The sequence below is a fragment of the Trachurus trachurus genome (assembly GCF_905171665.1).
Source record: "Trachurus trachurus genome assembly, chromosome: 1".
NCBI lineage: Eukaryota > Metazoa > Chordata > Actinopteri > Carangiformes > Carangidae > Trachurus > Trachurus trachurus.
Window position 1 is genome coordinate 14,388,327 of NC_139891.1, and position 27,541 is coordinate 14,415,867.

Below are 27,541 nucleotides of genomic sequence, written 5' to 3' on the forward strand. Positions count from 1 at the left end.
TTCACGGGGATGTAGGCCCTACAGTAGATCCAGCTCTTGCTTTCACTCATTAGTTTTTCAATTTTAGGAATCATGTCACTTGCCATCTCTCAACGTGATTGACCAAAAAAAAAGAAGCATTTATTAAAGACATAATATAAATGTGTTGTCTACACACTTGACTCACTGAGTGCCCCTGAAATGTGTGTAGCCTAATCACTGAAAGAAAGCAGACACAATAATAAAACTGTTATTGAGAATTTGGAATAACTTGTAGTCTATTCAGTTCAAAAAGAACAAAATAAATGTTTACATGATTTAGAAATGACAGTTTATTTTATAAATGGGCATGGGCAAAAAAAAAAAGAAAACAGTAAAATGATGAAATTTCATGAGACAGTATCACAGCCAAAGTATTTTTTATTGCCATTTCTACATTGCATTGGATAGCCCTAATGATTTAAAATTTAAGCTACAAATAATGAGTTCGTGATAGCTCAATGTACTGTTTCATTTTTTTAAATCTAGGATGGCACAAGCAACTATAGAGTGAAAGGGTTCATGAGGCAAAACAGGACACAAGTCAGCAGGTACTGTACTGGTAAATAAGTCAATATAGCTCATAATGCTCACCATTTAATTATTGTTAGGAAGACAGTTTACGACCATATAAAAAGCCAGTTTAAAGCAAACCTAATAGCCAGAATGAGACCTTCTAACAAAAAGCTGAGAAATGCAACTAAACATCTCCCACTGCATAAAAAATTATTACAATGACAAAATATTCCCAAATTACTAGCCTGGCTTGCGTACCTTACAGAGCATTGTGCTATACTGCTTTTCTAATAGGACATCTAAGCAATCACAAGTTCCTCTGTGATAAAACTGTATAAAATAGTATCAATCTGAAAAAGAGTGGTGAGTGGCACATGAATACAAATTATCACTATATAATTACAACATTTACAAGTCAAGAAAATATGTGAGACACAGACATACAGTGTACCTCCAAAAACTATCTATATAGCAACATCGTCTTGAAAAATGTCCTCAAAAAGGCACAGACAGAAGAAAAGGTGAACCATGCAAAAAGAAACAATAAGTTTTTTTGTGCAAGGAAGCAAAACTCAAGTTTAGAGTAATTACATTAACACAGCAGATTGTAAAGTTTCCCCTCTAAAACAATGACCCCCTCATTACAGTACAGAATACTGTACACATGTTACAACTTAATCAAGTACAGATTTTGAATTCAAAAAGCCTTTTTGGCCACACACAAAGTGTAATATCAAGTTGTACATTCATGGTATTTACAGAGAGTTTCACAGAACCATCGGGGCATGAACTACAATCTGTGATCTGCAGGCTTTAATGAGATGATCCAGTCGTTTGCACCAAATGTGATGGACGCTCACATCCACTATCTGAGCACATAAAGACAGGTTATTCAGTAAAACCATGTTACAATGGCTACCAGTCACTCTGATGGAAATCCACCATACATCCTGTACATTCATATCTTTACATTTCTGTGCAACATCATTGGGTCTATTGCTAGCAAAAGAGCATCTTTTGAAGTCCCTGCTTTGCTAGCAAGTAGCAGCCATGGAAGTTACAGTTTAAAGACACTCCTTGGTTGCAGCTTTTGCGCCGTAAAGTGACACTCATCTGCGACTCATCCCAACCAACTTAAGGGCCACTTCTCGGTGACAATATTCACCATTGGACTGATTGACACTGCAAGTGCTATTTCAAAGATCCTGGAAGACATGTTCTCAAGAATAAACAAAAAACATTAATCCTTACCTCCTATAAACCCTCAAAGACTTCACTAAAACTTTCTTTTACAAGCATCCACGGTTTGTCATCTGACTCCCCATCTCTTTAAAAAAACAAAACAACACTGTTGCTTAATTCATTGTTTTCAGCTTATAATCAAGGCATTCTCCTTTTCTTTCTCAAACCACTTCTGCCTCTCACTTCTCCTTTTAACACCTGCTTGTTCAAGTATGTCACATGCTTTCGGAGAACACACCTACATGATTGGGGAGAAGAGACTGGCAGTTTACAGATCAGGCAACAGTGGACTGACCTGCCTTCATGTCTGTCTCATTCAGGTTGTCTGTCTGCTTGCCAGGTGTTTCTCTCTATGTCGTACCAAGCTGTTGGTGACTATGACACCAAGATACAGTAGAATCCACATCAGACTTCTGACATTGTTCCAGTTTTGATGCCCAACTACATTATGTCCAGTGTAGCCTACTACATCAAGCGTGTTGAACGCAGGATATTCCTGGAAAGAAATCACCAGTTTTGTCTGCATGAGATCAAAATTGTAACAGTAACTAAAGTTCACAGCATAGACAGAATAAAAACAAAACAGGGTAGATCGAGTTGAAGAGTCACAGTAGTATGACCTGAAGTCTGCCAGCGATCACTGGTCCTTTAGTTCTGTGTAGGATCACAAGAAGTTTCCTTCCTGCCACAAACAGCAGGGGGCGATGCATGTCTATTTATACGTCCCTGTTCCCAAGGCAAGCTCTGTCTCTCTCTGCTTTCCTGCACAGACTCCCGACTCGAGTTGCAGCTTCTGACCAAGCAACTGGAATGATCCTCATTCTCCGAGTCCAAGAAATGAGTCTCATTCCAGTTGAGTCACTGCTAGTTTTTGATTTCAAGGATGGAGGGGTTATGGTCCAGGATGGACAGGATGATTTTGTCCATGTACTGTCGCAGACGTAAGTTGATTTCTTCCTGCTCCTTCAGGGCCTCCATTAACTGTGAAAAAAGTATGTCAAACACATTTTCAATTCAGTATAGTCCTACTAATTGTATTGCCACACAAGAGCTCATTATTGAATCCCAAGAGGGTGTGGACCTAATACATGCAGTAATATACTGTTAAATATTGACAACACAAAAATGATCGTACTGTATGAGGACTGTATATAAATTCTACTGTGTATAAATTATATACTTGCAAATAATTCATTTTTATGCATGGAAAGTTATTTCCATGGCAGTGTCCAGCATGTAGCCTGTGTATGATAGGCACAATGGATTCAAATCAACAATAGTGTAATACTGTATCTAGAACACTCACGCTGAGATATGTCCTGAAATATACTTATGCTCCAAGTACTGCACATAAAGATCCCATAAACCAGCTCCACTGAAGAAACTAAGTGGTTGCAGAACAGTCGACCTTTGCAGCTGCAGCATTGTTTAACAGTAAAATTACCATTTTCTGTGTCATATAAGAGTAATGTAACTGCACTGGATATAGTATGTACAGTGTAGTGTATATATTTGAATGGTTTTCACCTGGTCTCTGGAGGCATTATCTATCTCTGCAGCCAGAGACTGGGCCTTGGTCTGTGTGGCAAACAGGTTCTTTGCTTCATATAGGCTGAGGCTGAGAATCTGACCATTGAGCTCCTCGTTTTGCTCCCTCAGCTTCTGGTTCTCCTAAAAATACAGAATCAGGGTGGGAGAGGCAGGGGAGATAGGAGAAAGATAGGAAGAGAATGAGAGATGGGTATCTGGACCACACAGGGGATGATAATGTGTGTGTGTTTGTGTGTTTTTTTTAATGGCCACTACTCAAGCCGCACTCAACCCATACACCAAAACACTGCACTTGGTACCTCATCCAGCAGCCAACACAGCAATGGACATCTATTTTGGCAACACCTACAGGACATAACATGGGTTATGTGTGTTATAGAACAAACTGTTCCCCTGCTTTGTCGGGTGTGTTATGAAAGCTCCATGATTAAGTTGCCTTCGAGTGCTGACAAGAGGTCAGTTTGCTTCACCCTTGTTTACCCTAAACCATTAGTAGGGGGGGCTGCAGCACTGACCCCAATTCAGCCTTGGCAAGTTCACTCTACTCCATTGTGATTAGTTGTTAATTGGGAGGTCAAAGGTCACAGAAACAATTTTACCATCAGACCAGGACGGAGCCAAGCCCCGGACAACACCAGGTGCTGGAATTCAGGGGGAAGAAAGTCCTGGGACACAAATCGCTGGACACACACATACAGACATTTACAGAGGCGCACAGGCAAGTATGAGATAATGAGTTTATCCTTCTTGCGGATGTTACAGGGCAGCGGCTGTATACACAGCTTCATAATTTGTCCAGCCACGGACATTCACATTGAATTGTTGTACAACTAAAACTGCTGGAGCTGATAGAAAGAAAGACATAAAAAAGTATCTGCAGATTGAAGATGGTATGAAACTATTATTATCTGCCCCCTTCTTGCTTGCCTGCACTTAGTGTGACAAGTTTGGCTCAAGGCTATGGGGGCCATGGACCTTATCATCTCAAGTCCCTGATAAAATGCACACACTGTGCAAATCAGCAATTCTCACTGACTGGGTATGTATCACTTACAGTTACCTCAAGGCCTGATGCCGTGGTAACTTTTCTTCTTTATAGCCTCCTCTCTTTTGGCCCAGGAACTTGGAAGCATAATTTCTAATTCATTCCATCACATGTGAGTTAGACACAGCTTCAAAGAGGGTTAATATCGGCTTTGCTTTCACTAGTCTTATCACAGAGGACATCTGAAAAACACTTGTCTGTACTTCCTTATCTCCCATGTTTACTTTGCACTAGGTCTATACACTGAGCAGAGACTACTGTGACATTGGTATTTCTAACTATGGCTAACTATGGTAGATGCCTGTTTCTAGGAACATTGAAAGTAAAGAGGCGGGAAGACATATAAAAGATATTCTGTGCCCGCTATGGCTGACATTCTTTTTGTTATAATAATTTTTGATTAAGTTCAGCTTGACTTGATTCTCCATTACATTACCAACAGTACATCATTTCGAGGACAGTGCTACTTTTATAAGGTTTACAGTAATGGGAAGACCCAACAAGATTGGCTGTGATCTCTACCAGCCCCTTACCCCACTGATCATGTACTTCCTAAATTTAGGTAGAAATGATCAGAGTGTGTATCCCTGGTCCACACACAACAACACCAAAATTGGGCTTTATTTTCTAAATGTACCACACTTTGGTTTCTTCTGGCAGGGAAAAGCAATTTATTGTGGTAATGGGAACCACTCCCTGTAAGAGCAAGGTTAAGTGCACCGAGTTCTGCAGGGATAAATATAACACAGGTATGGATCTATGAACTGTATCATCTGAATCATTGTGCAGGTTTATCCTGTGGGAGCTTCAGAATGTGTTGTAATGTAAGTGCAATATATTGTTTCAGTGCTGCAATTGTGCCTTTTATGGAAAAAAAAAAGATGGATAGCCAAAAATGCAAAGCTCAACTGAAATTTGGTTGTTGTGCCTGAAAGACTTCTTTGTAGAAATAATACAGGGATTAGCTGAATTACATTTTTTAGTGTGATTACAAAATTGCAGTGAGAGTCAGATTACAAAATTGCAGTGAGAGTCAGAGAAGCACTACAGAGTACAGTATGTAGCATAATGCTAAGACTGAGACACATTTTGAAAAAAAAAGAGTATAACAGTGAGCAGAAATAATTTCTTCTATGTTTTGAGTAAAAAACAAAAACGGTCACCCAAAACACTTAAATAACACTATCTTTAAATAGGATCCAATCCTGAATCTATGTGAGAGCCTCTTACAATCATCTCAGCATCTCAAAGCACACTCAGTACACAGACACCCCTCACAAACACTACCTACTGTAGTTACTTACTGATCATGCACAACAAAGTACTTGAAAAGAGCCTTTCATCAGTACCTGCTTGAGTCTCTTGACCTCATGCTCTAGCTCCACCTCCCTGGTCCTGCTGTTGAAATCCACCAGGCTTGAGGAGGAGGTGCGGCTGCGGCCAGGCCTTTCTGCCTCCAGCTTGAATACCTGCAAATGTTCCAGCTCTCGGCGCAGGTCCTCTATCAGCTATGTAAGAGATAAAGGATGGATGAAAAATGTTATATAATGTCAATGCAGTTATTTGTAGGTGTCTGAGGTGACATAACTGCTGTGAGACAGAGAAGTGTGAGAGACAGGAAATAAAATGAGCAGTCAAACAAACAACCTTGCCTCTGCGTGTGTGTGTGTGTGTGTGTGTGTGTGTGTGTGTGTGTGTGTGTGTGTGTGTGTGTGTGTATGTATGATTGCATAAAACAATGCCACCCACCTCCTGCATCGCTTCCTTTTCTTTCTGAAACTGGAGTCTATTCTGCCTCAGTTTGTCCATCATTTTCCTGTAGAGGTCCATCTCGTCCTTCAGGCGCAGACTGGTGTCCTCTAACTTGTCAGTCATTCTTTGCTTCTCCTGTGCATAGCAACACAGACGCACAGGCACAGTTATGGTTTAAGTTTGTAATGTTCTACCGTGTTTCAGTTATTTCTATTCTATTTACAGACTCTTTTAGATATATCTGGGGCAGCGGTGGTGGCTCAGGTAAATCAGGTCATCAAATAAATCAGATTGATGATTTGACCTCCAGTCCGTATGTCCTTGGGCAAGACACTGAACCTGTAAGTGCCCCGGATAGCTGTTCCATATGTGTACGAGTGTGTGTATGGGCATGATGCATGACTGTGTGAACAACTGGGTGAATATAATAAGTACGCAGAAGCACTTTGGACAAAATGTTAATCAATCACACTGTGAGAGATTTAGCATTCTGTCAAAAAAAAAAAAAAATCTGCATACGTTTTCTGTGACACCTTTGATTTAACAACATGCACTTCACGACTTTCAAGTTTGGAGTCATTTACATTTGCCATCTTAAAATGGAGGTGTGGCTCGACACCCAGCAACTGTGTTTATCATCTCATCCTGTAAATACAGTTCCTCATAATCTGTGGCAGTATGTTTGTGCACATACTCAGCAATATTTGACTAGGCCTACTATGTAACAAACCTGACATTTTGGAAAATTAGCAAAATGTGAAAATCGCAAAGATCTTGAATGTCAGAAAGAGAAACAAGCAGTCATACCTGATATTAACTCTAATATAAATGCTAAAGTTAAGATTGAATAGAGAAAATACATGATAAAAGAAAGAAAACGCTAAGAAAAGTAAGTATGGCTTACCTCATCCAGTTTCTCTGTCTGCGACTTGAATCGGTTCATGTTAAAAGATATTTCATTGTTCTCCTCCTCCAATTGCTTAACTCTAAAAAACACAAATTCCAGTCTGTCAGTGTACTTTTATATACATAGCATAAGTGTGTCTCACAGGCGGCTAGGGCACTGTTTTATGCAAACAACCACAGCACATCCAGAGGCAGCTTCAAACCCCAGGAGAAATCCCTGTGCTCTGTTTAGCATACAGATATTTAATCTGTATTTTCAACAACCAAGGGGATTTATTTTATCTTATATTTATCTTAAATCTGCTTGGTCTGATTCCAACATATTAAGAAGTGCTCTTTTATCTGAAATGTATATCAGCTTCATTGATACAACACTGATGCATTTAGAAACAATCAAAACCTATGTAAACTACATTGACATTGAAGAGTATGTTAATGTGTTTGTGTACGTTATGTTTCTCACCGGTTAGTCAGCAGCTCTGTCTGTGTGCTCATGTCTCTCTCCATCTTGCTGTACGCCTCTCGATGTCGTCTTAGCTCCTCCTGCAGATTTTGTTCTGCTCGTGTCTCCTGGTCCTTCAGCTGCTCTTCCAGCTCATGAACCCTGAGATGATGAATATGCCAGAAAAAATGTAATTAATACACCGTCATAATTAGGCTAAAAAAAGAATTTGATTTGATTTAAGAATGATCTGTTGGTGCAGTTCAGGGATACAAACTTTTATTCTAAAATAAATCTAATGTATTTCTGAAACCCAGCTTTTAGACTGTACCTGTGTACTAGTTGTGTGTTGTCCTGCTTCAGCTTGGACTTGACTTCACTGCTCGTCAGAATTTCATTCTCCAGTTCTGCCACCTTCTTCTCCAGAAAACTCACCTGATGGAAACAGACACAAATCTCTGAAAGTTGGATTTACACTATTAACATAATCAAGTTTGATAATTATATTCCGATATTTATAACGCCAAATGATCCACTTGTCATTCTGCTTATTGTGTCCAATAAAGCCAGAAATCATTTAAAGGGATATTTCAACATTTTGGCAAATTCGCCTATTGCCATAACCCCTATAGTTTTAAGAGTAGGTTCATTACCTTTAATTGTCGAACAAGTTGTGACCTGCACATTCGCTACGCTATGAAATAAGGGCAGAGGATGTTGTTATGATGCCATGTAAAGCCCTTTGAGACAAACTGTTTGTAAACACGGGCTATACAAATAAAATTGCCTTGCTTTGCCTAATGTATAATATATAACATTACGACACTTGAAGCAAATACTCTTGCTTTTGAAATCACTCCGGCCTAGCCTCGTAAACCAGCCTCTCGCGGAAGTGCATTTCATTTCATTCCGAGGGAGAGTCTAAGCGTTTGGACTGAAACCCTCAGAAGGCCGAGCCAATCAGCGTCGCCCGCACTGATTGACACAGCACGTTGGCCAATCAGGGACCGACTGGTGCAAAGCCCCGTCACTACACCAACTTGCTTATTGGCTGAATGGGGTTGTCTGTCAACGCTACTACCAAAGATATTAAACCGTCTTTGCTACTACTCCCGCCCAGCTCCCGCCCACCCCAAACGCTTGCAGGGGGGATGAGGCCAGACTCTCCCGAGAAATGAAATGAAATGCATTTCCGCGAGAGGCTGGTTTACGAGGCTAACTCCGGCCAGCAGCTATGTCTGAAAGATAGCTTCGGTTACGCATTTGCCTCGAAAATAACTGCGTCTCCTAACGTTCCATTATTATTTCCCCGGTGAATGTGCAGATCACAACTTGTCCACGAGAGTTTTTCTGATTGTGTATTTAGTTTGATGAGGGAAACGTGGAAATACTGTGCAGCTCACATCTCTCCCCCACCGATCTAAAAACAGCTTGCACCGACAATTAAAGGTAATGAACCTACTCCTAAGACTATAGAGATAGGCGAATTTGCCAAAATGTTGAAATATTCCTTTAAAATAATGTGAAACTCAATATACCTATGTCTTAGCACAAAACAACATCATTTTACCAACTGTGCATTTTTTTTAAGGTTTTGAGTGTTTGAAAATTGTAAACAACATTCATATATTCCTTTATTCTGCAGACGTAAGAGGAATCCTGACAGGGATCATGCAAATTAGCATTTTCAACTGAGGCTGTGCATCCACCAGGAACATGTCCTCACCCTCTGTGATTTTAGTGCCAACTGTGTAAAGCTGAGGGAGAGATATTTATTCTTTTATGGGTTTTCAGTGATCACGTGCAAATAGCAAGTGCTAGAACTTCAATTATTTTGTGGAAGAATTTAGCTAAATAGAAGTCTATTGACAAAGCTCAACATATGGCTGCACACACACACACACACACGGACACAGACGTATTCATACCTTTTCATTGATGTCGATGTCACAGGAATCAATGCTGTCTCGGAAAAGATCCTCCGTACTGCCATTACTGCTGCTCAAGTTGCTGTTGTGGAGCAGCTGCCTGCTCAGACACACAGGGATACACAATCTTTAGAGGAAGAACAATAATAAATAGATCCAGGTGAGAACCAGCTAGCTCCAGGTGCGTGTGTGTGTGAGAGAGAGTGAGCGAGCGAGAGACTGAAAGTAAGTCTCCTTTGCCCTGCAGAAATTTTACTGCAAGATGGATGATATAGGACAGAGCCGAGAGGGGAAGCCGGCAAACAGAATTAAAATTGGTACACGCAGAGGCACACACATTTTGTTTAGAAGCATAAGAAAGACACCCACACTGGTGTGTGTGTGTATATTTGACTGTGTCAAGTGTGACATCCATGCTGCCAACTACAGCTGCCTCCTTTCTCACTGATGGAATTATTTGAGAACTCCATTACTGAGATTAACAATATGGAGAGGAGAGGAGAGGAGAGGAGAGGAGAGGAGAGGAGAGGAGAGGAGAGGAGGTAACACAAAGTAGAAATAACAGAAAGTATAGATAAAGAGAGCAATAAAGTGAACGACATAATCAAAGCAGGCAGAGAGGACAGTAGAAGGAAGAGGGCGAGAGCCAAACCGTATATTGAATACATAGATCAGGACTGACAGGCCATTTTCACTCTGTCACTATAACTCAGTTACTGTGGGTGGAAATAGGACAAAAGCCTAGATACAAAACATCTCAGCCAGGCCAAGGAGTGTCTGCCCCATGAAAAGCTGACATCCAGACTCTTTTCCTCAGCTCCAGCACAAAAACAAAAGATTCTACAGCATGCTTGGTTACAGACCAGATTAATTTCATCGAGACATCCTGTGTTTTCTCTGACAAAACTCGTTAGTAATTAACCCGGCTGTTAGAGCACAATGGTCGGCCAGCAGAGTGATAAGAAAGCAGTGGCTGCTAATCTCGTATGTGTGTGTCTCTGTCAACAAATAGAGCAAACACGTGCAGCACAGGTTGTATAATGCATAAACACACAAATGAGTGACCTACACACACACACACAGTCACAGGTAAGTGACCTACCTTCCAAAAGCAGTGCTGGAGATTTTCCTGTTGGGGCTACAGAGGGGGAAAAAATGGAGACATTATTTTACAGTGAATTGCTACTGATATGTCTAGACTCACAGCTCAACAATACACTGGAAATAACTGCTGATGGCAATTAAGATTCTGGCTATTCTGTTTGACAGTACGATACATTGGAGACAGATAGAGAAAAGAAACACTGAAGGACACGTCAATGTTAATACAATTTCACTCCAGGTTCAGTGAGCAGGGGGTTGTGTTTGTTCAGCAACTGTCTCAGAGGGAATAAAAACTCAAGATCTCTCTCAGTCAGAGAGTTTTCCTTTGGGTTAACAGATTTAGCAAACACACTGCTGGGTCATACAAAATATCAGATGGTGTAGACAGAAAACTGATATCATCATTAACCCTATGCACAAAAGGGAGGGGCTTGATAAGCTGGCAAAGTTGTTCAAAATATGTCAGTCCAATGTGCACAAATACAACAAAGATCCTAGTCACATTCATGTGAAATAGCTTTGTGCATGTCTCTGCCTGTGTTGTGTCAATCCAAGTTTGTTAGTCCGTAATGATTATGATGTCGGTGGTTGATCATGTCATGTTCTTATCTTGCTAATTAGAATTACTGCCTAGCAGTCGTACGTCTCTGCCGTCCAGTCACGTTGCAGGAAATATGATGACAATCTCCCCTTCTGCTCCTGAGTTGCAGCTCTGAATAATGCCCAGAGGTGTTTTGATGTTACAGTGAAGCTGACCTTTAACCTTTTGGATGTCATCACTTCATCATTTTATCCTGTAAGACATTTGTGTTAAATTGTGTCATGATTAGCCTATGACTTCTTGAGTGATGGCCAAATAAATGTTTAGAAATGTCACAATGACCTTTGAGCTGACCAAATTCTGACCAGTTCATCCTTGAGCACTGGTGAGTGTTTAAGCCAAATTTGGTGAAATTTCCTCAAGACGTTACTAAAATACTGCGTTTATGAGAATGTGACTGACGGATGGACAACCTGAAAACATAATCCATGGAGGCATAAACAGCAAAACCCTCATACATAGATTTTCTCACATTCACACATTCAGTTCAAACCTACTTCGTTAACCAAACTGTGAAGGAGATGTATTCTAGGCAGTGCAGAGGGCAACTGTAGAAACACAACTGTAAGACTCAGGGTGAAACAATATCAAGAGGTTTTTTTTTTGTTTGTTTGTTTGTTTTTAAGTATATTTTTGGGGGCTTTTTTGCCTTTAATGGATAAGAGAGTTGAGATGTGTAAAAGGGACAAAACTATGTGAAGATGTGAGGCCAGACTGTGAAGTAGAATTACAATACAGTAGAATTTATTTTCAGTCTCTGAACTCAAAAGCTCAAAACTGCCACATTTATTATTAAACATTTCTGTACATGTATCCTTGACCCATACTCTTGTGTACAAAATCAGTTAATTGAAGATCTTTTCAAGCTGTGCTACAAAATGTTTAACATCCCCGGTGACAGTACTACAGCTCAGAAGTTACATGTAAACACACATGCAGCAGCTCCCAAAAGTCAACACTAAGTGAGATATACAACACTTAGGATACTTAACATGAATGGGTATGTAATATTCTCCTATGTGGTCTAAAGCAGACTAATTCCCCATGGCTATTACTCATGCTCCAATGAGGGCAATTTAATTAAACAAAATGGGATAAATAAGTTTGGCAATGATCCATTAAATACTCCACGCTGCTTAGTGGCAGTGCTCCTTCATCTGTCCATTCTGAATCCCTTTAGCCTTGCCTGAAATCCATCACCCTCTGGATTGATCTCACGGGTGCCCCGTTTTGTTTGTCAGGCACTTTCACATCTGTTCACAGGACCTACAACGTGTTTCATAAAATTAACCTCCCTTTTCAAAATCGATTCCCGGCACCATTTGATTCACTTACTCTGTGCTCAGAAAGAACTTTTTGTGATCGATATACTTTCATTTACACCCCACTTACACTCTCATTATTGCTCTTTCCACTCTAACTCTTTCTTTCTGCCTATCTCTTCTTCATTATTCATAATGGGAAAGCATAGGTCTAACAAGGAGACCCATGCTGGATTATGAAACAGTCTCTCTGGGGGGAAATCCTGCAGAGTCAGCAGAGGGTAATAAAGAGAAATGGTGACTTTGCAGTACTTGCTGTATTCAAAAACATTATTATACTAAATGTATTGTTGTCAAATGAGCCTGTGTCTGTGTGTGTGAGTGTGTGCACTTGAGCTTGCAGGTAGACCGTGCAGCTATTAATGGTTACCTGGGATTATGTCTCTAATAATAGTCTCCCTATTACAGCGGTGTGAGGTAAGCATGGGAGCGACAGTCTTATATAACAATCAATTAGTCTTTGCGTGAGCTTGTGTGTGTGTGTGTGTGCACATCAGAGACGATGATGATGTTTGTTTGTGCATGAAACAAGAGAACCACTTTAAACACCTCTGTACTGTCTGTTTCTATTTCTATTAAACAATTTAAATTACTGCCTTTCATGTATCATGGCTAAAATGACTCACAAAATGAATGCTAATTCTCCACAGAAGTATGTCACCCTACCTTTTTTTTTTGTTTTTTTTTCCAAATTGAAGCTTTTGCTTTGGGGAAGTGAAGCTGCTCCAGTTAAATGCACCATGTGGAAAGACTATTGGATTCAGTTGAAATAAAACTGGAGGGGAGAACTGCAGTCAGCAAATATATGCTAGTGATTTGATTTGACGGGATAACAGCCAATGCACATTGGTCAGCGGGAAAGGTTTGAGGAGAGCTAAAGGCTAAAGGCTGCACAAACATTCCTCCCTGGCTGTGTGGGGTTTGTGTAATATTGTGTAATTTGTGTAATTTGTGTTTGGCTTTGTGATTATGTCCTACCTGTTGGCCTTCAGATTTTTGAGGCGGGCCTCCAGGTCATTCAGCAGGTTGACCTTTTTGCTGCACTGAGAACAGTAGACATCCATCAGTTCACCGGTGTAATGCTGACGCACCTTACGAGGAGTTTGGCCTGCACTGTAAACACACACAGACACATAGTTGTTGTTTTTTTTTTTATCTGTAGATGAAAACAATTGGAGGAATTTATTTTGAGTAATTTCAAATTGAACTGGCTTTGATCACATGAGAGCATGAGACCATGTAGTCTGTGCCAAGACACCTTGAAATCTGATCAGGCAACATGAAATTAACAGCAATAAAAATTAAACCTAAACAGAAAAAAAAAAGATGTCAAAAATGATTCCTTTACTACAAAGGTCCTCAGTATTGATACAAAATGAATATTTGACTCTAGAAATACAACAGTATGAAGTTTAATGTATTATAATGGGTTGTCAACTTTTATGTCCAAATCAGGGCATAAAAATGATGACCTCATTTACAGATCTGTTGCCAAAATAAACAATAGCCATAATGCATTATACTGTACCTATCGCGGTTTTACAAGCACTCCCTGATTTTGTTACAGTTTCCAGTAACTCTCACAAATCCCTTCATTTCCTCCAAGAGCCCTGTTTATGCTGAAGTCAAAACAGCTCACAGCCGAGTTCAAGAATCTCAACTTTTAAACTGATGACTTGGGAGGATTTTTTCTTTGGTTTAGGGGCACTACGTCAAAACCAGCAAGTGTAGCTACCTTTAACCCACTTTGTACGATAACTTCACTTCTTTCTCATGCTGAGTAGTCTAATACTTCTTGTAAATCTGGGCCTCATTTTGAATTTAAATCTCCATGCCAACTCCATTTGGAGAGTTTTGTCTGCTTGGTATGCGTGGAAGGAACATGGAGCTGTATTGCCAGTCTATCAGCCGGGAGACTTAATCCCATTAAATACAGGCCTTTGATGAATATTAATGTGGCCTTAAGGGCAAGAACTCCTAAGACACACTACAGTCAAGACCCAGAATAATATGAGTCAGGTAATGATTCTGCAGAGGCTCAAGTAAATTATATTTAACAAAGTTGAAACTGGTCAGTATTTTACATTTTGCCTTATCATGACGAAAAAGCGAACAAGCCTGCACAGTGGTTCCAAGCTCATTGGGCTCATTGGGCTACGAGAAAATGTCACTCTGAAAGAAGACAGATGAAGGCTGCGCAGTAATTATAAACATTTACATACATTCACATTTTATATACCTTTGAACAAAGATAGTCAGTGTATAAGGTTGTCAAAACTGTCATTATTCACTTTGCTATTCAGCACATGCAGAGTAGGAGAAAGAGTCTGACAACTCTGGAGGAGGTGGGGCAGAAGCTTTCATATCAGTGACTTATATTGTCTTCATAAACCAGGAAGTGCCAGCAGTTTTTATTAGTCCAGTACCATATTAATATGTGACCAAGTATTCAAACATTTTCTCTCGTACCTCGAGGGGACAGATGAGCCAAGGTCAGAGTATCCGTTGGTACGAGTCTCGTCGTCTGGACAGGGGCTGCTGAGAGTGTAGTCTGGTTCGTCCCCCTCCCCGTAGTCCTCAAACTGCTCCTCGTTCAGAGAGGCTGAGGAACGTGTTGATAGGTCAGAGGTCACTGAGATGCTAGTGTGACCACACCTAAGCAAAAAGAGGTGGAGGTTGGTATCACTCACTTTGTATTCATTATCTTAATTTTAGGGGTCAAATCAAAACAGAAGGCACCGCTTGAGTGCCTTTGTACTACAAATGATTTTCTTCTGAAATTAATGATGACACAACTTGTTATCTTATCATCACACATTTCTATTTGATTTCAGAAGAGAATATCTTGTAGACACATCTAATAGCTCGGCACAAAGGAGCTCTGCAACAAAGAGCAACTTCTGATTTAGAGACAAGAGAGGAAAATGTGGAGCAGTGCTTACTTCTCCCCAGGGAAAAACAGATCTCCCAGTGCGTCTTCCTTGTCGCCTGGTCTGATCGGCCCGTCGGAGGTGTCTGAGCCTTGGGTGCTTTCCACAGCACTGTCTCTGTCGGATTCCCTCTCCCTGCCCTCGTCTGCCACCTCCTCCTCAGGCTCCTCCACCTCTCCCGGGAACAGCTGGCACTCAGGGACGGGGTCAGGAAAGGCCCGCGTGCACATGATGACCGGACAAAGCCGCTCCTCCTCACCACTCTGGAGAAAGACCACGGGAGAGAGGGGGTTGAAGGAGACACAGAGTTTATGATGAGTAGAAAGAAATACATTTATAAAAACTGACTATAACAACAGAGACATTTAAGAGCTTGGGAACAGCTGTGTTAAAGCAAATATTATACAGTGTTTCTTCAGAGATTGTTGACTGGTTAGGTTTGGTTGCTCCAGGTAATGTGGTTAACACTTGTAGATTAAGTTCCCAGTGGGGGTCTGGAGCGCTATAGAGGGGTGAAAGGGTCATAGGTTATAGGTCACAGGTCCTGCTCCATCTAGCTTCACTCTATAGCGGCTGAACTCTAGTCTGATGCAACAGAGAACAAGGACTTATCTCAGCATGACTGCACAACTGAACAATAGAGCACAGTGAAGGAGGGGGGCAGGTGAGAGAGACAAGAGAGACAGTAACAGTAACAGTGAATAACAGAGATGGAGAGAAATAGAAACGTATCAAAGTGTCTGAAAAGTGTGAAAAAGAAAAAAAACAAACAGGAAACAAGTGCGGAGATGAAAGCAGGAACAGAGCCAAAAAAAGATGACTATGAATTAGCAGTAAAGTGAGATTATAGAGGAGAGAGAGAGGTGAAAAATAAAGATGTAGGTGAGGCAGAGAGACAGCAACACAGCTAGAGGACGGTCAGGTAATTATTGGACAACATTACAGGCATGAGAGATTTCAGCAACTAAAATGACTGAAACTATAAAGCCATTGACAGAAATCCTGTATATTATATTTGTAATCCCATAACCAACCAACCAACCACAAGCACACATCACCCACACACCAAACTTCATGCTTACATACAATCAAGTCAAAAAGTAGCCAGTCAACGTTTTGACTGGGGATCTGCACTTTTACAAATAGCCAACATGGGGTCTGAAGTAACACAGGAGGATAAAGGTCTCATAGCATTCTTTCGACCAGCCCCTTTTATTTCCCTGCAGCAGAAAAAGAAACACAGTGTGTGGTAAGTCACAGAGACTGTGGAAGCTACCACAACAATACAGAAACTTGAACAAGCCGAGGCAGTGGGTAGCCTGTCACCTGTTGAGCTTATTGTTAGAATGAGAGGAGGTTTTTCATAAGCAGTGCTATAGCTCACATGATATGCGAGTATAAAGAAACAATATTAGAAGAAAAATCAAAATTCAGTACACTAATATAGGTTGAACCTGCGAAGGATGCCCAAACATTGTGACTATGTTAGACTGAAACATGAAATGGAAATGCTGATTTCAAGCTGTTATAATGCTACCATACAGTCATGTTAAAGTCAAACTCTGTAGATCATACTTTCATTTTTAAAAACTTCATTGTGCTTGTGCCTCACTGATACAATATACAAACCAAATGCTGTATATAATTACAACCTGGCTGCTCTTTTAAAAGGTATTTGAAAAGTTTCATTGTCTCTTTTTCAGGTGAACGTTTGCCAGAATCAAGTAGCCTACCCTCGGAGAGGAAAAGAGATGATACAAACTGACTAGTCAAGTACCAGTTTCAGGAGAACAGAAGCACATGTGCCATTATTTAAGCTGCCAATTAAAGCTTCCCTTGTTTCGGGCAAAGACACTGATGGACAGTAACATCCTACAGCATGTGTGTATGTGAGTGTCTATGTGTGTGTGCTTGTTGTACTTCTATTTTTGTGAGGTCAAGTTTGAGTTTTACAGCTTGGGAATGAGGACATTCTGACCAATTATCACAAATTCAAAGGGTCGTTGAAGGGTTAAGACTTGGCTTCAGGCTGAGGTTAGGGTAAGGGGGTAGGGAATGCATTATGGCAATGAGAGTCCTCACAAAGACAGAGGTACAAGTATGTGTGTGTGTGTGTTTACAGTATGCCTCTACTCTGTGATGCCGGCTCCAGCACAGCCTGGGGGCTCTAACTGCCAGAGCCTACAGAGTGTTTGGAGTTGCCTGATTCCCCCGAGCACAAACACAACTAGCCTGCCAAACAGCGTCCAACCAGCCAGTGGCTTTGAACTGAGGACGCTGAGATCTGCTGTGCTTTTAACTACAGTGGTGCTGCCTGTAGCCTGAAGGGCCTCCAAATCCACTTTGGCCAAAGGAGGATTTCTATCGCCGTTAAATGTTTGCTTTAGACAAATCAGTGTGTATTTGAGCGCTTTCTTTGTGGGCTCAAATTTTAAAATAAAAAAATCAACACTAGATACAATGAAAATGTGCTCATCTCAAGTACTACAAATTAATGAATCTAATTCAATGCTTTTGGCGCCCTATAGTAGTAATTTATACCAAATTTTATTTTTTCTCATCTGCAATAATTTGTGCTTCATATGAACACGTTGCCTTTTTCAGATGTAAAAGATACAAACAGCTTTATATCATTACTCTGTCTGCACAGCATACGTCGTACATATCTTTTCATATTTAAGTTTAGATAAAATAGGATAGAGAATAATTTTGAGATCTCTCTGTGAGTCTGTTGCTGCAGGGTCTGACCTAGTTAAAATGCAGACATCCGATCATTCCTTCTCTGTTCTTTCTCCTGCTCTCCCAGGTGAGACCAGTGTCAGAGAAGGAAAATATATAGAGATGGAGACAAAGAGGAAAATTCAGTCTCCTTTACTGAGATTCAAGCTGAGTGAACAGACTTTTGCTCCGTGTTTGTAGTCTGGTTGTGTGTTATTTTAGTATGGCAATGTGAGTGTGTGGACAGCATGTGCTGTATAGCCATGAGTGTGTGTATATGTGTGAATGCTTTCCTTGTGCAAGTGCTGCACTGTTCAATCATTGCTGAATCACCCACGTCACAAATTTAGTATGTAATTTATGTAATTTAATTTATGTATGTGTATTTGAATAAGCATGTTTTTTTCTGAAAACACTCTCTGGAAAAGTCACACACCTGAGGTCAAACACAAAGATTGTCAACGCACATTATTCAGATAAAGATTGTGCAGCATGAATAGTTATGTATGAGATACACAAACACAGCCAGGCTCTCCGGGAACAATGTATTATTTAATCCATGCCGCAATCGAAACGTATAAGAAGTGAGAAGAAAAGAGATAAAGGGACAGAACATCAAGAGCAGAGGAGGACACTTTTTACTTCTCTCTGGACAGCTGAAGTGAGTTAGAGAGACAATTACACATCAAGTGGAGAGAGAGAGAGATGAAAAGAAAGGGAGACAGGTGGTAGAGCAGAGGAAAGACCAGTGGCAAACTAAAGTTGCTACTAAAAACAGGGGCAACAGAAACACTTCAACTTTAGAAATCTTTTTGAAGTAACTGAATGAGTAATTAACCTCAGCTGAATGGCAATGGAACATGGACGTTTATGTAATGTGAATGATGACTACCAATGGTGAGTCCTGAAACATGCTACAGTTGTTGAGTAACACTGTGGGAGACGACAGTGTAGAAATAGTGAGATGCAAATGATGTCATTGCTTTTCAGTTACTGGTACAATACTGGTTACCAGGGAGCCCATTATACAATAATCAAAGTAAAGACATTGTACAAAACAGGTGAGAGGGAGGCAAACATGCACAGAGGGAGATAAAATGTATTGTATGTATTTCTCCTTCCCATAATCATTTGCAAGTTTACTTCCTCTGATGGGACCTCTAGTCACTTTAATAACCCAACTGTTATCCTGGATCAATGATGCAAATTTGTCATGGACAGCTAGTTTTGAAAGGAAACTAAAGAGGAAATGTAGACAACCGACCTGGCACATTCAAGCAAAATTGAGTCATAATTACCAGTTAGACCTATGATTTACCAAGGTGAGTCTGTCCTCCCAGAAAGAAGGAAAATTCAGCAAAAGCTTCCATGTTTATTTCCAAGAACAAAGCCCTTGAGTTCATTCATGAATTATGCTGGGAACAAAGCAGGAAGTAAGGGGACAGTGATAAAGTTGTCATGGAGGAGGATGGGTCAACAAAACACTGGATCACTGTTGGTTTAATCAAGCATACTAGTCTTGTTACACTGGAAGCTTACATGCACACACGTACAATACACAGACACACACACAGACTTACAGGGAAGTGACGTGAACTAATGACTTGCTGTAAGGAATTGGGTAATTATTCTGAGGTCAATCCCTCTCTCAGTCATCAAAGGCCCAAACTCTGTATCAAGTGGAACAACAAGACTAAAACCTAAGGTTTTTGATTGGATGGTCAATGTATGAAATTGAGAACATGTTTGAAAACTGTTGCAGATGTTGATTTTTTCTGAACTGGAGGGTAGTATAATAACCTTTAGTCTTGACGAGGAGAAGAAGGCAGCCCAAGTAAACAATAACAACGACAACACCAGGTGACATGGGAGCAACAGGTCCATCATGACTTATGGACAAAAAAATCACATCAAAAGTGATGTTTGGAGATATTTTGTGTTAGGCATAGATCAGCAGGGACAAGTTATAGACAACCAATAGCCAGCATGTCATAGAAAAGAGGAAAAAACCTCACATTTATATTAAGCTCCAAGACAGCTCAAAACTCAGGGTGAGTAAGGCCAGTTTCAGTTGTTAACTTTATTGAAGCAACATGCCGTATGATGCTATTGTTTGTGAATTAAAACAGATGAGCTACACTCTACACACACACACTGACACACTCTGCAAGTCTAATGTTAGTGTGTTGTCTGGCCTAACATAGCAACAGCTCTTAACATGACCTTAGTGCTCACAACATCTGTAGGCTACAGCCATATACAGATTCTTCTTGTGACTTTTTAAATTAAAAGTTTCAAAAGTTTCACACCGTTTCCTCACCGACAATCTGTTTTCTGTCTTTGGTCTGGTATCATACTTGGTATTGAGAACTGGAATTTCATAGTAATTGGCACAGACCTGCAAAGGTTTTGGTATTGTGACTAAAAATAAGAGTCACACTGTGAATAAGTGGCCAACGATTGAAAGCGCTTGTACTAAATAATTTTAAAAGAGAGATGCCCAATAGGATAAGTCTGAAACTTGGCAGACCAATTACATTGTTTCACCACTCAGTCACTTACTCTCATATGCAGTCCTACCAGGAACAACATTGTAGCGGGTGTCATTAAAAAGATAGACTCTCAATCCACCTCCCCTCACACCCTTTTAGTCTTTGCTGAGTGCTGAGGGTCAATAACATTTTAGTGCTGAACAAATCATTAATCTGCCCCTCTGGCACAGCAGAGAATTATGTGAATGACCATGCATTTCAAGGCTTTATTGATCTATATGTGAAAAGACGGACTAGATGGGTTTGAACTTGACAGACCATGACTATGTACAACTTGGAATAATAAGAATATCTCATTTTCCACACAGAGATTCTTGTGTGTGTCTCATCTATTTTCATTAGATTTGTTTAACCGGTTTCCAGCTTTTACAGAACTTCCTATTAGAGGATCTCTATAATCAAATGAAGAAAGAGTAGATTGCGCACTGTAAATATTATACAAAGACACACATGTTCAGGTGAATATTGGTGCAAGCTGTTTGAAGCTCCGATGTTGGGAGTGTCCTCTGAGAATATCTGAGCAAATGTTTTTGTGGTATGTCATTTCAGCAGAGGAATTAAGCAGTTTATAAGGCTTTAAAATGTGTTGTTCTGGCTGCACATGTGTTGTGTAAGTAGTCAGGCAGTAGCCATCTTGTTGTGAAACAATATAGCGGAGCAAGTGCTAAAGACAGAGAAGACAAAATAAGGATGGAACGCTACAGCAGTGAGGGGTGGGACTGGATGAGGCATGAACAGACATCGACTGGATCGATCAACACTCATGAAGCTTTGATTTAGTGTGAGTCAGCAGGAAAGGGACTAGAGGATGAGCAGAGGAATGAGAAACAGATTCAAAGAGGGAAAGAAAGAAAGAGGGATTGAGGCAGGAGAGCAAGGGAGAGAAGGGAACAGACAGACAGAGAGCAGCAGAGTCTCCGCTCGCTGGTTGTGTTTATCAGACTGAGCTCCAGTGATAAGAGGCGTTTCTCTGCAGAGGTTTTTTTTTTCTTTTCTGCATCTCCCTGTCTTTGTTCATTCCGTCCTGCCTTCCCCTCACTCTCTCTTTCTTGCTCTCTCTCGATCCTGCAAAGCACTGAGCTCCTCAAGCGCTGCCACAACAAAAACATTCACCTATAAAGTGAATCGTTTAATGCTTTTGCTTTGATATTCAGCATTTTGACTCTGTTACCAGCCTCAGATCTCACCACAGGGTAACACGCAGCTCTGAGACAGGAGAGCCTAAGAGGTTTAAAGAAGTGTGCAAGGACTTTAAAAATCACAGAACAACGTAAAAGCTGAAATGATCAGTCAGTTGACTGATCGCTCAATCATCAGAGTTACTCAAATAAATGACTCCAAACATTTTTCAGTGTACTAAAATGATTGACTGTTTTTATTTCTGAACTACATCTTTGGGTTCTACTTCTGGGACATACAGTATTTCATTATTCCCTGATATTTCATTGACAAAATAAAACAATAATTTCGATCATCTATAAATTAATTGTAATTGACATCGCCTTACTTCTTAAATCTTCACTGATGAGTAGTGATCAGTTGGACTGTATCGATACCACTTGTGCAAGAGTGTGGAGAATGAGCACACAATTTTGTGTGCATGTATCTGCATGTATTATTCACCTTCTATACTAAGCAATACTCTTCCTACGCATGCACACACTCACACATTACACAAGGGGAAGTAATGACTCACATTTCACCACTATTTAAGTCAACACTGTGTGAAACTTCAGGTTTCAGTAAATGAGACAGAAACACACACACACACTCCCAACTGAAATAGTCCAAAACACCCGAGACTCCCCATTGTGTGAACTCTTAAATATAGCCTCTCTCGTACTCCCTACTCAAAACTGGGGCTTTCAGAGCCGCGTCACGTCTCCCAAAACACTGGCGCTCTGTCTGCAGAGGGTTTAATCACAAACATACAGATATTTGTTTCCACCTGGGCCTCAAGGGAAACAGGTAGCTGCTTGGATTACCAGGAATGTTGCACTGGACAAAGGACAATATGGGGAGGGACAGCAGCAGCACCAAGGAGACTGTGTAGAGGTATTTTAAATGAAACCCAGCTTACACACGCACACGCACAGGAAACCTCAAGCTGTGAAACTGAGTGTATGCTTGTGTTTACTGTTGTATTTCTGAATCCACAGAATGACTTACTTAAAAAATAAAAATATCACAAGACAAGGTAAATGAGTACGTTGATTTTTTTTAAACTAGTCCTGACTTCATCAGGAGAATTTTAAGCATATGGTTTCTAGAGTGATGGTAAACATACAGATTACATGTAGTGTAATGGGGCGACACCAAGTTGTAGTGACAGTTAAAGATTACAGTTGAGGCACAGGTGCTGCTTGTTCCTCGTCCTCTGTTTCAACCTGTGTGTGAGGGTGTGTGTACTGTGTACCAAGGGTCCGTTAAACAAGGCGAACTTGAAATACATCCCTTGATTCAGACAGTCTTTTTTTCTGTTGTTTTTATTTGTGTGTTTATGTGTGTAAATTAATGAGTGAACTGCATAATTACATAGACCCAGTCCCAAAGAACATGACAGGACACGTTAGCTCTATTAATTAGTGTGACTGCTGAAGCAGTCACACTATTGTTCTTCTGTTTGGCCATTTTCTTCCGCCTTTTTACGGTCTTCTTCTAGTCCTTCATACTTTGTGCTATTTCAACAATTCATATATCAAAACGTGCAGCTTTTTTTGAACTTTATTGGCATTACTTTTCTCTTTTTAACTATTTATACTTTTTCAAATATTTAACTTTTTAGATGTTGACAGTGTGCAGATCATTAACAGACAACAGTCTTCTTGACAACTCCACTGTAGTGTAGGGGTTAGGGTGGCAGCTTCCCAACCCTAAGGTCACTGGTTCGAATCCAAGGGAAGAACTCTTGTTATGTTATGTTGAATTCTGCTCTCCTCCCCCGCCTTCAATTGGTCACAGGTGTTTGTTATCTCCTTGATTACTCATACCAGTTTGCAGCACATCATCACATTACAATGAATGACAACAGTCTTGAAAGCAGTGTGCTCTCTGTAGCCGAGTGGCAGAGTAAAGGTTTAGTGATCATATGGTCATGGGTTCGATTCCTGCCTTAGTCATTTCACATCATTGCTTGACTTTTGATTCCAATTATTCAGCTGTCATTGGACAGTCTTTGATTCCTCATAGTATAAAGCTCATTGTATCAAAGGTTTTCTTTACCCCTCACATACTGTCTCTGTCTGTAGCCTAGTGGTTAGCTTGCTGGTCTGGAGACCTGAAGGTTGCTGGTTCAAATCTTGCCTCAACAACAATTATAGTGAATTATTTTCCCAGTCGTCATCTGTTGACTTCTGATAACCTGCTTCATGTTGAAACTGCTGCTCTCAGCCTGAAATTCACAGAAATTTTCATTCTAAGTCATTCAAGCTTGACTCTCAAGCTTTCTTGATGTTGACAGTGTGCAGATCATTAACAGACAACAGTCTCTGCAACTGTGTGTGCACTGTGGCCTAGAGGCAGAGTGGAAGTCTAATGACAATGAGGTTGTGGGTTCCATTCCAACCTTGGTCAAACATTTGTATGGTGATCACTGCTTGCACTATTTGCTAATTCTGCAACAGCGTTCAGTTGCTATCAGCAGTCACACCATTTCCATTCTTGGAAATGCTTTTTCTAGTTGCAGATTACAAAGCTGCATGCACAGCAATTTGTATCCTGCTGACTGCTGCTGGTGCACAACATCCAGTCAATGCTCTACATGTGCAGTTTCTTTGCCAGTATGTAAATGTGCAATGTCCAAAAAAAAAAAAAAAAAAAAGGTACAGTCCAGTGTTGTGTGGTGTTTTCTTATCTCTGTGTGCATAATATGTTACCATTCCTGGAGAGAGAGAGAGAAACTTCAAAGTAAAAATTGAGGCCAAACGTATGAGAGTGCACGTGTCACAAAAATCCAAGTTAAAGAGTATTAGTGTCATATTAAAAAGTAATTATGAAAAGCTCTCACACAAAGTAGGAAGGTGTGTAGGTTATATCGCCCATTTTACCACAAGGTGTCAACCACCTGCTCTGAACTCTCAAGTTGTTGACACTACAGGAGTTGCTCAACCGCGTGTTTCCAAGCCAGGAAGTTGACATCAACACAAAGTCAAACCAAAGTCAAAAGCGTATTCTGTTAGCAGTCCTACTACGGGGTGTGATACAGCTCACTGTTGGGTGGCAAATGATGATCACTTTCTGTGTTAATCAATCTATAATTTGATTTTTTTTCCTATTATCTAATAAATTGTTGATTCCTAAATGTCTGTGACAATTCTCCAGAGGCCAAGTTGACAAGTTATAAAAGCAGTAACTGTTCACATTTAGGTGATGAAAAACCTGAACATTTTGTTGTATCCCCGCAGTCCACTGATTCAATATTTGTAATGGCTCAGTCATGTTTCCCCTGAATTAGGAGTTGCAAGATGAGTAGTTAAGACTCGTTGGCACCCTGACTCATTTGTAGGAGCACAAACACTTAACAACGCTGCCTTGTGCATTGTTCAAGCATCTCACAGGCAAAGTGTGTTGTGTCTAGCGCGCACTGCTCGTCCTTTCTGTGTCAACAAGCTGATGTCCAGAGAAAAGAAAAGAAAGCACCTTGCTGTCTTTCCTTAACAAAGTGCATTGTGCTTCTCAAAGCGACTGTTTGTAAGCCCTCTCGCTGCTGACTATTGAATGGGAGCATTTCAGTGTGTCATTGGTGGCAGACCCTCAGCAGGTGGTCAAGCCACTGCCCCTTGTAAGCCGTTACTCCAGTTTTTGTATTCTGTGCTCGCAAAAAAAATCATTAAAAAAAATGAGAGCCATAACCGACATCTGTAAATATTTGGCACAGACTCAAGGTTTAATGTTATTCTTTCAAAACTACAATACATTAAATGACTGAGCGGATGTAAATGTAGTTTTTGTTTCTATGTCTGTAACTCTGTAACAATGTAAGGAGTGACTGCTCTAACTACTGCAGATTAGCTCCCATTCATCCAGCACAGCTAAGTCCTGTATGCTAATCTAGTTATTCTAGTCTTGGTGTACACACTGTGCTCTGTCAAAGACACATGGCTGAAGGCCATTTTTTTTAACAACATCAATATCAAAATTAACGTATAATACAACCACATACCGTTGTGTCTGCACTTGTGCCCTGTAGCTGCTCCATGCAATCATAACAATCTATGTAATAATCAACATAATTTCAGTGGAAAAGAAAAGTCTTCTAGGAACATTTCAGGCCTGGAACAACCAGAAGAGAATGTCATGCTGCTGGGCCGAGGACGAGTAAATCTCATTATGTAATGTCCAGTCACAGACCTGGAGCATTCAAAAGACTAGAGTCTGACGTCACATGTTGCTACTGGGATCACCACAACACAAATGAAACTCACCTTGCCTTTCTATTTTTGGACTGAATGAATATTAGACGGTACAAAGTGCAACAGACATCAGACTTGTTTTGTTAACAGGATAATACTGTTGACAAAACTTAACTTGGTACAGTCAAAACAGTCACAAGGTTACTGCCAACAAGTATTATGCTTTTTCTGATCATCGCTGTATTCTGAAATATTGTTAAGCCTAATAAAAAAATTTAAAAAGATTAAAAACCTCTTATTGACCAGATTGTGGCCAGTGTCCATTACGATTTAACCGTAATATGATTTAGAACATCTGAAAATGTCTCAAAATAATATTCTTTGTCCAGCGACATATTGAATTCCTAACCCATGGCCAAAATAAATGAAAATAACTTCAATTATGTTATCCACATGTGATACAGCAAACCTTTCATTGCATTTGCGCAATTCCTCAATTTTCCTTTGTTTTCAATCCATCTTACACCTGCATGGTCAATCAATATCTACCCTGCACACTTCTTTTGATCACTCCCTCGCCCCCTCTCTGTCATTCTCTCTCCTTTCAGCCACCCTGGTTTCCAATTAATCCCATTACCTTCAGGGAGACGTTGAACCGCAACAGAGCGAACTAAACACAAAGTGAACGGAAGAGATGGAGAGAGAGATGATAGAAGGGGACACTGCAAAGCAAACAGGGATGAAAAGAGAGTGAACAGAAGAGACAGGACAGCGCCGTGTGATGACACAGACACGAACAGCTGAGCAAGACAGACATGCAAGCTGTGAGGCAGGGTCAACTACATGCAACAACACCCACATTTTCAAACGCATACTGGGGGACAATGGACTCTGCACTGCAGCTGAACTACCCCCCTTTAACTAACCAGTCTTCCCTCTGACACATAAACTATCTGTGTGTGTTTTTTTTCTTCCTTTTCATCCACTGAATTCTCATGTCTCTGTTGAGTCCTTTCTCTGTTTCTGTTCTCATTCTGTCAAGTACTCTTTCATCACCCCCACATTTCAGCATGGGTGCAGTCTGGTTGCTTACCCCGTTTACTAGTGAGGGGAGTCCATGGTCAGCAATCCCCCTCTTTCCACCAGCCAAACCCTCATCCACCGAAGTCATCCACTTGCCCTGTTCACCAGGGCTCAGTCTGTTGTCTCAGCTGACACACTCACTCACACACACTCACACTCACACACACACACCAAACACACACAGGTGTTCCCTTCAAATGTAGTCGGGATAGTCCAAAGGGTGAGTCCCTGATAGTGGTATAGTCCAAAGAGAGGCAGAGGAGCGGAGCGCAGTGTATCGTTCACTTTAAAACACTGCACCGGCTGCCTGGCTTTCCCTACACTGCCTCTCTCTCTCTCTCCCTCTCTGTCACACACACACACACACATACATACACACACAGTCACACACACACAAACACAAGCACAGACTCTGCACCTCACACCCTAACACTCACACACTGTCCCTCTCTGGCTGGCTGGTTTGCCGGCTGCCTCACA

At 40.7% G+C, this 27,541-nt stretch overlaps 1 protein-coding gene across 2 annotated transcripts; it reads right to left on the reverse strand.

Annotated features, from left to right (window-relative positions):
• Nucleotides 1-293: 293 nt before the first annotated feature.
• Nucleotides 294-27,541, reverse strand: rab11fip4b (RAB11 family interacting protein 4 (class II) b). Of its 2 annotated transcripts, XM_083977123.1 has the most exons (14): nucleotides 27,072-27,541; nucleotides 15,370-15,620; nucleotides 14,897-15,082; nucleotides 13,406-13,540; nucleotides 10,503-10,538; nucleotides 9,401-9,500; nucleotides 7,804-7,907; nucleotides 7,494-7,634; nucleotides 7,029-7,110; nucleotides 6,122-6,259; nucleotides 5,722-5,880; nucleotides 3,927-4,007; nucleotides 3,304-3,447; nucleotides 294-2,757 (listed from the first exon to the last, which is right to left on the reverse strand). In XM_083977123.1, exons 1-14 carry the CDS (start codon nucleotides 27,147-27,149, stop codon nucleotides 2,641-2,643), a joined length of 1,752 nt encoding a protein of 583 aa, XP_083833249.1. In that variant the 5' UTR covers nucleotides 27,150-27,541; the 3' UTR covers nucleotides 294-2,640. The 2 variants fall into 2 exon arrangements, with proteins under 2 accessions (XP_083833249.1, XP_083833250.1); XM_083977124.1 differs by lacking the exon at nucleotides 3,927-4,007.